General features: G+C 37.0%; 1 protein-coding gene across 1 annotated transcript in view; it reads right to left on the reverse strand.

The window, feature by feature from the left end:
• Window positions 1-1,276: 1,276 nt before the first annotated feature.
• Window positions 1,277-16,109, reverse strand: part of LOC131062829 (uncharacterized) — a 210,833-nt gene continuing 196,000 nt past the window's right edge. Inside the window, exons 10-11 of the mRNA XM_057996571.1 lie at window positions 2,742-3,121; window positions 1,277-2,111 (exon numbers count right to left, since the gene is read on the reverse strand). Coding sequence (XP_057852554.1) covers window positions 1,277-2,111; window positions 2,742-3,121 — 1,215 coding nt within the window. The remainder of the gene's footprint in view (window positions 2,112-2,741; window positions 3,122-16,109) is intronic.

A 16,109-nucleotide genomic window follows, 5' to 3' on the forward strand; every position in this document is an offset into this window, starting at 1 on the left:
GAACTGTTGTTCCAATGATCGATTTATAATAATATCAATCTCTCTACAAGTGCTGTTTTAAACAAAGAAACAATCGATATATTACTTATCGATTTTACCAGCATACAGGCTGCTGTGATGAAGGTGGCAGTCGAGCTTGTGTCAACACTTAATATTTCTGTGTTTTCACAAGTACCGATTGACCACCTCTACATATAGAGGGAGACATGCCTACGTAGAGGCATGCCTCTACGTGGAACATGTCCACGTAGAGACATGTCTCTACGTAGATATGTCTTATCGGCTGTGATAGTCACGCCGATGCATAACAAAGGTTAATCGATTGTTATCGATTCCAATTTGCATTTGATACCGATACACTTTAATAATATGATTCGCTTAGAATATATAATCTGATCGATACTCAATATCGATATACATATGATTAAATATGATTAATATAATCAATTTAATTATATGTATATGATTAATTTACAATCATATTTCATAGATTAATAATTAAAGCAAGAATCTTATTAAACACATAAAGCAAATAAATTGATTAATACTTGTGAAGTATAGATATCAAATGCTTAAGGCCGATAGGCCAATTAAGCATTTGATTTCATCAGTTAGAATAATCTGACCGAAGCTACAAAACATTAACACTCCCTCTTAGCTAGGGAGGATTAATTCTATCCTAGAATACAATGGATTCATTTATAAATGATATCACCTCACTGTGATATTTAAGAGATATGGCTTTCCCATAAATATCAAGTCACATGATATTTGCCATGACTCTCATATATATATATATATATATATATATATATATATATATATATATATATATATCCAGAACCTATGATATGTGCACTGGCATCACGTCACATGATACATACCATAGGATTATTAAATCATGGCATATCCATGGATATTACGTCACATAATATTCACCATGATTATCTCAACTATTATGGTTATCCATTGATATCAAGTCTCATGATATCAACCCTAATGTCTACTGAGATACTAACTATCATGACGTGTCCATAGATATCAAGTTCCATGATATCCAACATGATAATGATGTCAAATATTGCAAAGTGGTCACTTTACAATATCAACCAGTTACCAAATACAAGTGTTCATTGTTGAAAAGTCATCACCTTTCAAAAATGTTCACAGGGCCCATGCAGTCATGGAGTCTCACACATGACAAAAGAGTTTACACATTAAACATCTTTAGTGATATTAGTACAACAGAATTAAATAATTTAGATTTAATCTCAAATTAACTTACATTTTCAACCATACCAAGTTTATCCCGAAAATGCTCAACTTTTGACTTGGATAGAGGTTTGGTAAGAATGTTTGTAGTCTGTTCACCTGTACTGACATACTTCAGCTGAATCACTTTCCTTTCAACCATATCTCTAACATAGTGATAAGGAATCTCAATATGCTTTGACCGGTCATGGAACCCTAGGTTTACTGAAATTTTTATGCAACTCTGGTTGTCACAATGTATGATAGTAGAATCCAAAGGTTGACCAAACAATCCCACAAGGAGTTTCCTTAGCCATACTGCTTCCTTTGCTCCCATGGAAGCTGCAATATACTCGGCTTCTGTAGAACTCTGTGCCACTGAGGATTGTTTCCTACTAATCCAAGAAATCACAGCTGATCCTAAGCTAAAGCAACACCTTGATGTGCTCTTTCTATCTACCACACTTCTAGCCCAATCTGAATCAGTGTATCCATGAAGATCTAGGTCAACATTAGTGTATTTAAGACCATACCCAATAGTACCACGCAGGTATCTCAGAATATGCTTAGCTGCAACCATATGTATCTGCTTTGGTTCACACATAAATTGACTAAGTGCATTAATTGGATAACAAATGTCTGGCCTGGTGTTAACCAAATACATCAGGGACCCAATTATCTGCCTGTATAGGGTGGGATTTGCAAATTCTGATTCCGCTGCTGCTTCCTTTAACTTGTGCAAGTTTGTTTCCATAGGGGTAGACATAGGCTTACACTCCATTCCAAATCTTTTCAGAATATCAATAGTGTACTTTCCTTGATTTAGGATGATGCTATTTGCTTGTTGCCAAACTTCTAAACTGAGGAAATAATGTAAAGGACCCAAGTCCTTCATGTCAAACTCTAATGCAAGATCTTGTTTATATTTTGTAATTAGGTGATCTTCTCCTGTAATTAGTAAATCATCAACATATAAAATGAGAATCAACATTTCACCATTAATTACCTTGAAGTACAAATTTGGATCTGCGTCATTCTTGTAGAAGTTTAAGCCCAGAAGATATTTATCTATCCTTTCATACAAGGCTCGAGGAGCCTATTTGAGCCCATATAAGGCTTTCTTCAACTTGCATACATGAGAACCATTTCCATGCATGACAAACCCTTCGGGTTGCTCTAAGTATACTTCCTCTTCTATTACCCCATTCAGGAAGGCGGTCTTCACATCCATCTAGTGAATCTTCTATCCTTTAGATGCAGCAATGACAATGACAGCTCTGGAAGTATATCTAGCAACTGGGGCAAAAGTCTCTTCATAGTCAATCCCTTCCTTCTGAGAGAAACCTCTGGCTACAAATCATGCTTTGTATTTCTCAATGCTGCCATCTGCCGCATGTTTGATTTTGAAAAGCCATTTTGAAGACACTACTGATTTATCTTTAGGTCGGGGCACAATGTCCCAAACATCATTCTTAATGATGGACTGATACTCTTCTGTCATAGCATCCTTCCACACTTGATTTTTAAAGGCCTCCTTGACATTGGAAGGTTCTGATTTGATGATCTCACTCTTCAAGTCAACATAGCTGGAGAACCTGTGAGGTCTTTTGCTTTCCCTGAGGGTCCCTTGAGGTGCTACATAGTCTTTAGCCTCTTGAATCATTTTCCTTGCCCAAAGTGGCCTCTTTCGATTCACATTAGTGTCTCTAGGTTCATTTGCAGGATCCATGAATTCATTTTGTCCTTCATTTTCTATTACTTCATGAGTCTCCCTCTGAATCTCAGGAGCAAGATCCTCTTCCATATTTAAAGAAGATTCTTGATCTTCTAACTCTCGAGTACTTTTAGATTTTCTGAAAGCAATGTCTTCCTCAAATATGACATCTCTACTTAATTCAATTTATCTTTGTCCAGGTATGTAGATTCTATAGGCTTTAAATGTTTCACTATATCCTACAAATATGCCCTTTTTGCCTAAGGGTTCTAATTTGGATCTTTTCTCTTTAGGTATATGAATATAGACTGGACATCCAAAGATTCTTAGGTGGTTTATGTCAAGTTTAACTCCAATAAAAGTTTCTTCAGGGGTTTTGTCATCTAGGAAGGAGTGAGGACATCTATTTTGTATATATACAACAGTATTGAAGGCTTCAACCCAGAAAGAGGTTTCTAAGTTTTGATCATACATCATAGCTCTAGCAGCTTCAACAATAGTTCTATTCTTCCTCTCTACCACCCCATTTTGTTGAGGATTATAAGGAACTGTATACTCCCTCTTAATCTCAGCATTTATACAAAAGTTTTAAAAATTATCTGAAGTATATTGCCCCCCATTATCTGTTCTTAGTATTTTAATTCTCTTACCCAATATATTTTCTACTAGAGCCTTGAATTCCTTAAATCTCATAAGGATTTCTTCTGACTCTTTACATTTTAAAAAATATATCCATGTCTTCCTAGAGAAATCATCTACAAAGATAACATAATACATAAATCCTCCTAAAGAGGTTACAAACATGGGTACACATAAATCAAAATGAATAATTTCTAGTACATTCTTAGATTTGCTCCCACTGGAGTGAAAAGTCCCTTTCGTGTTTTTTCCTAAGGCACATCCTTTGCATGTCCCTTCATGATTTTGCTTGAGCTTAGGTATACCTATTACCATTTTTTCAATTGAAGGGAGAGCTCGAAAATGGAGATGTCCTAACCTTTTGTGCCAAATTTCACATGTACTTGTGGACTCATGGATTAGGGCTTGAGAGGAAGAAATAAAAAGTTTGTAGAGGCACCCATGTCTAACTCCAATAGTGTAAGCCTTCTTGATGGTTGAGTTCTTTGGCCATGCCAAGACCTTTCCTTCCATAAAGGTGATTCTATATCCTTTGTCTCTTCTAATCTTCTTCATTTGGTATAGTTATCTCCTTTTTTTACAAAAGCTTCTAACTCTTGCTCTCTTAATGTGATCATAATTCTGAATTTCCATGAGACAAAGTTAGAGGCGCCTTCAAGACAATCCTCGAACCTAACACTGTTGGCCATTTGGAGAAGAAATATGTTTTTCTAAAGGAAAAGATTCAAATGATAAATTCGACAGCCTTTAGACTCAAATCTGATCAGATCTTCCTTAGACTGGCTCTGATACCATGTTGAAGTTTTATCAGATTTGAATATAGGATATTTTAAATTTAAAAATGTAATCTCCAAGTCTTATTACAGTATTATCAATCACTAAGAATATTGATTTATTATAATATGAACTGCTATTCCAATGATCGATTTATAATATTATCGATCTCTCTACAAGTGCTGTTTTAAACAAAGTAACAATCGATATATTACTTATCGATTTTACCAGCATACGTGCTGCTGTGATGAAGGTGGCAGTCGGGCTTGTATCAACACTTAATATTTTTGTGTTTTCACAAGTACCGATTGACCACCTCTACATATAGAGGGAGACATGCCTACGTAGAGGCATGCCTCTACGTGGTGTTAAATTCTTGTAACATCGTGTTGTGACCATTTCACACATCACCCCATTGCAAATGGGGACCCCTGCTTTTTTGCTTTTTAGGGTTTGTTTTCTAGGTCTTTTAGGGTTTTGTTAGTTAGCCTTTGCATTTTGAGTGTCGCCAAGGGGATCACCTGGATAGCAGGGTCTGCTCAAGTTAGGTCAAGTTGGTGAGTGATGAAGTCTGGAATGTCCTGATCCTGAAATTTGGCTGTCTGAAAGTCCTGATCCTGAAATTTGGCTAAGTCTGGAATGTCCTGATCCTGAAATTTGACTAAGTCTGAAAACTGAAAAACCTCCAAAAACTAGATTTTGCAATATAACTCCTGGAGCTCTGAAACCAATCTCAAACATCCTGAAAGTATATATGGAATATAACTTAATACTTAAATGTTATATTCCATAAAATTATCCTGACGGAGAGTTCAAAAGGTCAAAAGTCGCTCCTGACCCTCTCAGAAGGTCCAAAGCGAATCTCGCTCCTGACCCTTGCTGAGGGTCCAGAGCGAAAAACACCAAAAACACACCTTTTCCCCAAAATTTGACAAAAGCTAAGTTTGCAAGTCAGTGAGAGGGCCTAGTTGAAATGTCTTGAAGAGATTTTGGAGGTTGAAAAATGCTAAATTTGAGCAAAAAATGAAAAATCGCTCCCGACCCTCAAAGAGGGCCCACAGCGAGATTTTGATTTCCTTCATTTTGCAAGGAAAAGAGACCAAGTTTTGATCATAAATGGAAAATAAATGACATTCTCCACCCGCCTGAAGAAGTTTTGACTTGAAATAATGAAGGACCTTGTTGAAACCAAAAAAATCGCTCCTGACCCTCAGAGAGGGCCCACAGCAAGAAATCTTATAAGGGTCATTGCTAGCCTTATTTGGTCGATTTAAGATGTCAAAAGCATGGTGAAGGATAGAATGAACATAATGAGGTATCTAGACTTGATCAAAGATGATAAATTGAAGGAGTTTTGCCCAGGAAAGGAAAAATCGCTCCTGACCCTCAGAGAGGGCCCACAGCGATTTTCTTTGTGTGCACATTTTTGGACCTTTCTTGGATATGAATTTTTATTCATAGCAAAGAACAAGATGATATCTCCCTTGGCAAAGTGATTTCTAGATGAAAAGTGAAACATTTTGGTCCAGGTAGCAAAAATCGCTCCTGACCCTCAAAGAGGGTCCACTGCAAGATTTTCAAATATGCATTATTCTTGCAAGATCAAAGTGATTTTATGATTGGAAGGGATGAAGGAAAGCATGTTCTATCCGTTGAATATAATTTGGAGGATCAACACAAGAGGAAATCAACCCAACGTGAAAAAATCGCTCCTGACCCTCACTGAAGGCCCACAACGAAAAATCGCTACGGACCCTCAAAGAGGGCCCACAGCGAGAAACCTAAAATGGGAATTTTTCATCCAAGTTTGAGGAAAGCTAAGGTTAGGCATGGGTTTGAAACGATGTTTGAAAAGCCTTGAAGTGAAAAGAAATCATTGAGAATCAATATTTTGAAGGCAATTACAAAAATCGCTCCAGACCCTCAGAGAGGGCCCATAGCGATTTTCCAGTTTTCTCTCCTTTGTTTGAACAATTGGGATAAAATCTTGCTTGGACAGGAGGAGAACGTGATGTGTTATGCCTTGGAGGTGATTTGAAGATTAAAATATGAAGAAATTTGCCTGAAACCAAAAAGTTGCTGCTGACCCTCACTAAAGGTCCAGAGCGAGATTTTCAAAAAATGCATGTTTTCTTCAAAATGGTGCTAAGGCAAGGTTAGGATAAGGAGAAGAGACCTCCAGAAACATGATGAATATTGTTTTGCCTTTGAAACTTGATGATTTTGGTCAGAAAATGAAAAATCGCTCCTGACCCTCAGAGAGGGCCCAAAGCGAAATTATTGAAAATCCTCATTTTACCTTGCAACAACAAAGCGAGTTTGGATGAGATGGATGAAGGAAGAACATTGCCAAGTGATGAATGAAGTTTCAATGAAAAAATGGTGGATAATCAAGCTTAAAATCAAAAAGTCGCTCCTGACCCTCAGAGAGGGCCCATAGCGATTTTTCAGGATCCTCTCCTTTATTTGAGGAATTGAGACCAAATCTTGTGTGGATAGGAAGAAGAGATGATATTTTATGTCTTGGAAGCAATTTGGAATCCAAAAGATGAAGGATTAAGAGCAAGATTGAAAAATCGCTCCTGACCTTCATTGAAGGTCCAAGGCGAAATTGGTGATATCCTTCATTTTTACATTATTGATTGTTGATATTCCATAAAATCCTCAAAATTGCTCACTTCGAAGCCTTTGTAAAGATTAAATCAAATTCGCATTAAATTAAAGGCATTTTAATTTAATAAATTAATTTGGTACCTTGAAATAATCAAAATAAGCATCTTAGAGGTATTAAAATTAATTTAAATAAATTAGAAAATTTACAAGTTGAGCGCTCAAATACATTTATTTGCTTTTACAACCAAGTCGGCCCCCTTTTTTGAGATTTTATTTATTTTTTACCTCCTTTTTGCCAAGTCGGCCTAGAGGAAGCAAAGGGGTGAGCGCTCTATATATTGGAGAGGTTTTGTTTCACATTTCAAATCATTCAATCACTTCCTAAGTGCGAAATTGGAGAGCTAATTGGAGGAGCGAAATCTGGCTTGCTTGGAGCAAATTTCTTTCAAGTGTTGAAGGCTAGAAGGAAGTGGAGTTTATTCTTTTCCAAGCTAAAGGAGGCGCAATTTGTTCAAGAGAAGGCTTTGATCTACACTTTGCCTAGCGAAATTCATCTATTTTTACATCATTTCTTAGAGTTTAATACTCAAGAGGAGGTATGGCAAAATCATCTTGACACCCTTGTTCAAGGTTTGATTTTTAGACACATTTGTTTTGGAAAATCTAAGTATTGCAGGGTTAATTAGGAAATGATAGCTCAAGATTTATCATGAAGTTTCCTAATTAAAATCTTAAATCTTCCTTTTAAGTTTAATTTCTAGACTTCAAGATATATTACTAATTTTGAAATGTTGCGTAGGTATCAAGATGGCGACTCCAAAGCCCGGAGGATCTACAAGTCGGCAGGTTCTCATCAGAGACGACCAAGCAAGGATAAGGGCGACCTCCTCCAGTCTAGCATCGACAAGACGGCCTTCTTCGGTCAAGCATCATCATGACTAACCTCTTCCAATCCAGCATTCCAAGGCGAGGTACATCATCACCCTACACATCAAAGACAAACGAAGTCAGAGCAAGGGTTCGTTGAAGGAGCAAATAGTTCCAAAAGAGTTAATTAAAGCTAGCTTCTCAGCAACGTCAAGTTGAATATCCACCAAATTACGAGTGTCAAACGAGGTGGCATCCTAGTCATCACTCCTCCAATTAGATTGGTCCACCTCAGCGTGTCCAGATTCCAAGTACCTAACTCATGGGAGGTGGCACAAACTTCGATGTATCTACCCTAGCTATCCATTGGTCGAATTTTCCAGAGAAGACATGTGTCCTTAAAATGTAATTTTATCAATGGTCAAGCATTAAATGTTATGTAATGGTTGTAACAAACCCTAATTAGGGTTTTCATTGTTGAATCTTGGCCATTGATCTTAAATTCATCTAAGCCATCGAATTGTATTGTGGGCACTATATAAGCCCCGGCTCTTCATTTTGTAAAGGCAGTTAGAGAGAAGTTAGTGAATAGAGAGTAGTTAGAAGGTGATTAGCTAGTTGATAGAATAGCAATTAGAGTAGAGTAGAGAGAGAACGCAAAGATTGTTGCCAAGATGTTGTTGTAAAAGACTTGTAAAACTTCATTGAAGAAATGGTGAAATTTATAGGTCGATTCGACAATTTGCATGGTCTCTATACTTCTCATATTTGATTTCATGTTATTAGATGAGTGGAAGAAATGTGCTTGATTGATGGTGAAATTCGTATATCCACACTACTAGCAGTTTGTTGATTGCAGACTTGCCTTGTGTAGTCAACTGGAATCATTCAGCTTAAGCTTAACTTCAATTGTCGCTTCTTCATTGATATGCATCAGCCTGATGGTGTCTATGCCTGCAGTGATGATTTGAATATCATAAAGCTTTCCTTCGAAGATCGCACTAACCTTGTGGAGATGGTCCTGGGATGTCAAAACAAGACTTAGTTAGAATTTCATCAAAGATCATTCATTGCTCCTACATTCTTAGTATTAGAATTAGATCCTTTCCTCACCCTCATCTTTTTTCCTTTTTTCAAATCAAAGCTAGTAAAATCTTGTGTTCCAGCAATATTCAAAGCAAATCAGACGTTTAGTCATTAAGTGTAAGTCCCCTTGTGATTCCAGCAAAATCACATCATACCACAGAGAGCTTATCCACACGTAGAGATCCTACAGCAAAGAACCTTTAAGTCATCCTGATTGATCCTTTTTCGCGATATCTTCAACATTCAGAGGCTTTATTCAAGAGAGGATAAGGTACCCTTGGGTATTTTATTCTGTGTTTGATAGTGTACAAAAAACACGTCAACACATCGATCGTGCTATTTCATGATTCTGATACATTAATTTGATTACACGTTAATACGTTAACAAATAATGAGTAAATCTTATTGCATTTACCACCGATTCACCGTTACATGTTATCGGGTTGTGATTAAATGATTATTAACAAATCGCGCTCCTCCCAATCGGGCAAATAAATGATTCTAATGTTTGTTAAAGTGTTGTGGTGAACGGTACGTAGGGAAGAGAGGTGGCTTCCCACGTGGGAAGATACATCTCTTCACTACGTAACCCCTCATCCACTTATATAACATGCATACATTGAGGAGGATAAACACACCGAAATCAATAAGCATGTTCACATCGTTCAATTCACATTGCAGCAGATCAAATACAACTTTCAGGTTATATCTCCATCCCTCCTATCTTCTTGATCACAGAATTTTAAATAAACTTAACATGGTATCAGAGTGAAGTTAAGGAAGATCATATTAAAATTTTGTAATGATCTCATACACTTTCACCCGACCCTTAGTAGATCACATTCCTATAATTCTAATGACAACTGGAGTTAGGTTTGAAGATCGATTAGATGGAGCATCAAATTTTGTATCTTGGAAATTCAAGATCATGCTTGTTTTGAAAGAAAATAAAATTGACTCCCATGTCAAGAGTGAAATTCCTAAACCCTCTGATGATACAGAGAAAATTCAGTGGAGCAAGGACAGTGAGAAGGCTCTTAAGATAATTGTGGATTCAGTGAGAGACCACATTGTGCCAGTTATTTCTAAATATGAGACAGCTTTTCAGATGTTCAAAGCCCTAGCTGACATTTATGAAATCAACAACACTAGCAGGGCTCTCACCTTAAAGAATCCACTACACCATATAAAGATGAATAAAGGAGAAACAATTACATCCTATTTCTTGAGGATCACTGAGCTTAGGGATCAACTATCCACTATTGGACATCTAGTAGACAACAAAGAACTTGCTATGATGGCCCTAAATGGACTTCCTACCTCATGGGAATCGTTCATTCAAGGAATCAGTGCTCGCTCTAAATTTCCTAAGTTTGATAGATTGAAAACTGATTGCATTCAAGAGGAATCTTGGCTTGTCACAAGAGGAATAAAACAAAACAATGGTAATGAAGACATTCAAGTTCTAAACTCTAATTCCCACAAGAAAGAAAAGAAGAACTTTAAGAGAAAATGGGACAACGGCTCAAATGGAAAGAGGTCTTCAAAGAAGAAGAGAGACATTTCTAAAGTACAATGTTTCAGATGTGACCAATATGGGCACTATGCAATGAAGTGCCCAGACAGGATCAAGCAACAGGCTTCAATGGTAGAAATTAAGAAAGGGAGTGATTCCGATAAACTAGTATTCTACTCAACCCTCTCTAGTCAAGTCACCTCGAGTTCCAACACATGGGTGATTGACAACGGAGCATCTCGACACATCACTGGATTTCGTGAGCACCTAGATACACTTGTGGGAAATTCAAATGAAGAAGTGACAATTGGTGATGACTCAAATTATCCAGTTATGGGAATAGGAACCTACAACATCAACCTAAAGTCAGGCATATCCCTACAGCTGACTGGAGTTCTATTTGTGCCTGGTATAAAGAGAAACCTTGTCTCAATTTCTGCACTTGAAGATAAGGGTTACAGATTAACCTTTATGGAAGGAAAGGTACGTGCTTGGCCAAAGAACTCCACCATCAAGAAAGCCCACACCATTGGAGTAAGACAAGGGAGCCTCTAAAGACTTTGCACCACTCCATCTCTAGCATTGATTCATGAGACTCCAAATTCGAATGAACTTTGGCACAGAAGATTAGGGCACCTTCATTTCCATGCCCTACCTAAGATAGTAAAGATGGTGATTGGCTTACCCAAGCTAAGTCAAAATTCTGAAGGACCCTGCAAGGGGTGTGCCTTGGGAAAGAATACTAAAGGGTCTTTCAATTCTAGCAACAGTAAATACAAAAATGTATTAGAATTGGTTCATTCTGATCTATGTGGACCCATGTCTGTTCCCTCCTTAGGGGGATTTTTATATTATGTAATATTTGTAGATGATTATTCTAGGAAGACCTGGATATATTTTCTGAGGTACAAAGAGTCTGAAGAAATCCTTTCAAAATTTAAGGAATTCAAAGCTCCTGCAGAAAACATGACAGGTAAGAAAATCAAAACCTTAAGAACAGACAATGGGGGGGAATACACTTCTGATATGTTTAAAGATTATTGTATAAATGTTGGGATTAAGAGGGAGTTAACTGTACCTTATAACCCACAACAAAATGGGGTAGTTGAAAGAAAGAATAGGACTATAGTAGAAGCTGCTAGGGCTATGTTGTTTGACCAAAATATAGAAACCTCATTTTGGGCTGAAGCATCTAGGACAGTTGTGTACATCCAAAATAGATGTCCTCATTCTCTTCTTGATAATAAAACCCCTGAAGAAGCCTTTACTAGTAACAAACCTGACATAAGTCATCTCCGGATCTTTGGGTGTCTAGTCTATATTCATGTCCCCAAAGAAAAGAGATCAAAGTTAGAACCTTTTGGAAAGAAAGGGGTATTTGTTGGGTACAGTGAAACCTCTAAGGCCTACAGAGTATACATACCTGGTCAAAGGCAAATTGAACTAAGCAGAGATGTCATCTTTGAAGAAGACATAGCATTCAGGAGGTCCAAAAGCTCTAATGAATTAGAACACCAAGATCCTCCTACAAGCATGGATGAGGATTCCACCCCTGAGATTCAAAGGGAGACCCCTAAAAACGCTAAGCATGAAGTTCAAGGCTTACCTTTAGAAGAACATTATCCCGAAACTAGGAAGAGACCATTGATTCTGATTGGGCTGGAAGCGTAGTTGACAGGAAAAGTACATCAGGATGTTGCTTCAGTTTAGGATCAGGAATGATCTCATGGATATGTAGAAAACAGTCTTCAGTTGCTCAGAGTTCTACAAAAGCTGAATACATTGCAGCCTCCATGGGAGCAAGAGAAGCAGTATGGCTCCGGAAATTGCTTGTAGGACTGTTTGGTCAGCCCTAAAATCCTACTGTCATCTATTGTGACAATTAGAGTTGCATCAAGCTTTCAATGAGTCCAGTATTTCATGACAGGTCTAAACACATTGAGATTCCTTATCACTATGTTCAAGATATGGTGGAAAGGAATGTGATCCGACTGAATTATATTAGTACAGGTGATCAGATTGCAGACATTCTCACCAAGCCTCTCTCCAAGATCAAGATTGAACACTTTAGAGATAAACTTGGTATGGTTGAAAATGTTATTTAAATTTGAGATAGAGTCTCATTTATTATGATATACTAATATATTTAAGATGTTTAATGTGTAAACTCTTTTATTTGTCATGTGTGTGAATCCATGACTTCATGGGCCCCCCCTGTGAACATTATTGAAGGGTGACGACTTTTCAATAATGAACACTTGTTTCAAATTGATATTGTAAGGTGACGACTTTACAATTATCAATTTATCTATCTTGATGGATATCATGTGACTTGATATCTGTGGACATGTCATGATAGTATATATATCTCTAAGACATTATGGTAGATATCAGTTGGTTGATATCATTAAATAAACCATAATTATGATAGAGATCTTCATGGTGAATATTATGAACATAATATTCGTGGACATGCCATGAAATCATTATCAGTATGGTAGGCATCATGTGACTCGATGACAGTGCACGTACCTTACTTGATAACTATGACTAATGGTGAGTATCATGAGACTTTGTTAGTTTTAGTACTTTCAGATTGCATAAAACTCAGAAAATTAGATTTAGATTAATTAATTTATTGTTTTCAGACTTTAGACATAATAAAGGAATTGAAATGCTAAAGACAATGCACAGTTACCCTGGGAAAACCTCCTAGGAGGAAAAACCCAGCCAAAGGATCCTCAGATCTGATTTATGATTTAGAATTCAACAGGAAATTACACACTTATCTGGTTTTACAATCACCATGAGAGAGAAATAATTAGGTTACAGTCCTCCTTATCTGATTACAGCCCTTTAATGGAGTCTTCAATGTTGTATGATGATCTGCTGTCTCTAAGGGAGTTCGCTGCCTTCAAGGTAAGATCTGCTACTGTTTGATCAAGTTCGCACCCTCCTATTTGGGTCTGCTACAACATGTGAGGTTCACTGTTTGCTGGTTGAAGTCTACAGCAATCCTTATGAAGTTCGCTGCCTACTATGGAAGACTTTGATCTTGCTTGAAGTTCGCTGCCACTATGTGGAAGTTCGCTGCCTACTATGAAAGTTCGCTCTTCACCAAAGATTGTTTTATCAATATGAAAACTTGATTATTCTAAATGAGAGGAAAGTGTTGCATATATAGGTGACATATAGATCCCTAAACATGTAGGCCTCCTTTATACTTTAAACATTTATTTCTTTCCTTTTAATTTACCTTGATGGGGTCGGCCCTATCAAGGAGGCATGTTTATTGAGTGTGTGGCGAGCAACCTTTAAGTGCCGAGTGGTGATGGGCCTAGCCCTCTATGAAGGGGGCAGATTCCAATGTTGCCTATGGCAATAGGAATCCGCTGGCCCTAATTACAACCAACAGACTTGATATTCATTGTTGAACCATATCTCTGAATATCACTATGGTGTGATATCTCTTCTCTTCACAATCAATGGATGAATTGTGGTTTTTTTTTCTAACACGAAATGTGTCCTCCCTAGTTAAGAGGGAGTGTTAAATTCTTGTAACATCGATCGTGCTATTTCATGATTCCGATACATTAATTTGATTACATGTTAATACGTTAACAAATAATAAGTAAATCTTATTGCATTTACCACCGGTTCACCGTTACATGTTATTGGGTTGTGATTAAACGATTATTAACAAATCGCGCTCCTCCCGATCGGGCAAATAAATGATTCTAATGTTTGTTAAAGTGTTGTGGTGAACGGTATGTAGGGAAGAGAGGTGTCTTCCCACGTGGGAAGACACATCTCTTCACTACGTAACCCCTCATCCACTTATATAACTTGCATACATTGAGGAGTACAAACACACCGAAATCAATAAGTGTGTTCACATCCTTCAATTCACATTGCAGCAGATCAAATACAACTTTCAGGTTATATCTCCATCCCTCCTATCTTCTTGATCACAGAATTTTAAATAAACTTAACATGTGGAACATGTCCACATAGAGACATGTCTCTACGTAGATATGTCTTATCGGCTGTGATAGTCACGCCGATGCATAACAAAGGTTAATCGATTGTTATCGATTCCAATTTGCATTTGATACTGATACACTTTAATAATATGATTCACTTAGAATATATAATCTGATCGATACTCAATATTGAAATACATATGATTAAATATGATTAATATAATCAATTGAATTATATGTATGTATTTAATAATGTATAAATATACATTATTAAATACATACATATGATTAAATTACAATCATATTTCATAGATTAATAATTAAAGCAAGAATCTTATCAAACAAATAAAGCAAATAAATTGATTAATACTCGTGAAGTATAGATGTCAAATGCTTAAGGTCGATAGGCCAATTAAGCATTTGATTTCATCAGTTAGAATAATCTGACCGAAGCTACAAAACATTAATAGAAAGCGCAGAATTTGTTGCTCTTATTAATACAAGAGCTACTTATAATTTCATTGATGAAGACATTGTGCCACAACGTGGGCTCAAGACTAAGAAATTTGGAGGTTTCAGAGTCGTGGTTGCAAATGATCACACTATGTCTTGCATGAGGAAGATCCCACAATTGAGCTATTGAATCACTACAAAGTCAATGATGCTCTTTATGTTGTGAATACAAGGGGCATGAATGTTGTTCTTGGTAAGCGGTAGCTTTGTTCTCTTGGTGAGATCACCTTGAACTTCAAATATATGGAGCAGAAATTTTAAAATGAGGGTAGAATGGTAGTGTTGATAGGAATGAAAAAGGAGGGATCCCATATAGCTACATACAAAATGATGCAGGGAGTATCTGATCATTGGTCAAAAACGAAGTCATGACAAGGAGGTAACTGTGATTTTCAAAATCTAGTTAATCCCATATTTGATAAGGATGTAGATTTATCATTTCATGATCCTCTTTTTGAGATGCATGTTGACAATTTAGGGGAAGAATAAGTTCCTAATGATGGTCTACTTCCTCTGATGGATTATGATGGATGGGGTGAATATGGTATGGATGACTTTGAGGATTCACTGCGAGGAGAGGAATAGTATTGTGACTTTGAGGTTGATGGGCATTAGCGTGGTGGAACCACTTTGGGGTTGAGTATCTATACCCAGGATCATATGCATGGGTTGTTGGGAATTAAAGATGACAGGAGAGGCATACCATAGGGGGTTATGGATCAAAAAGGGGAAAGGAATTCTGCTGATACTTCTCTTTACAGCCATCTTATGAGTCCATTTGTGTTCATACAAGTGGATTGGAGAGAGATTTTGAGCAAAAGTTGGTATACTGTTGAGTTGGTGACTCATGGGAAGCCATTTTCAGTCAAGGGAATGATCAGAAATTTCATTTTGGCCAAGATTTTTCAATGTTGCAACAAATGTTCTCCTTTCTAGGTGACGAATTTAAAAAATCAGGCTTGAACTGCTACAGATGTAAGCATTTTCAGACCATTTAGTTTCTTGATAGGGTTATTTTATGGCCTCAAATGAATGAAATGATAGGTTTGGCTAACCATGTTTGGCATTGGATGAGTGCTCAAAACTCAAAAGCCAAGCAATTGTAACATTTTATTATCAAACTGCATTTATGGTTGGGACAGTGAGCTTTTTT

The sequence above is a fragment of the Cryptomeria japonica genome, chromosome 10 (genome assembly GCF_030272615.1).
Source record: "Cryptomeria japonica chromosome 10, Sugi_1.0, whole genome shotgun sequence".
NCBI classification, from domain to species: Eukaryota; Viridiplantae; Streptophyta; class Pinopsida; order Cupressales; family Cupressaceae; genus Cryptomeria; species Cryptomeria japonica.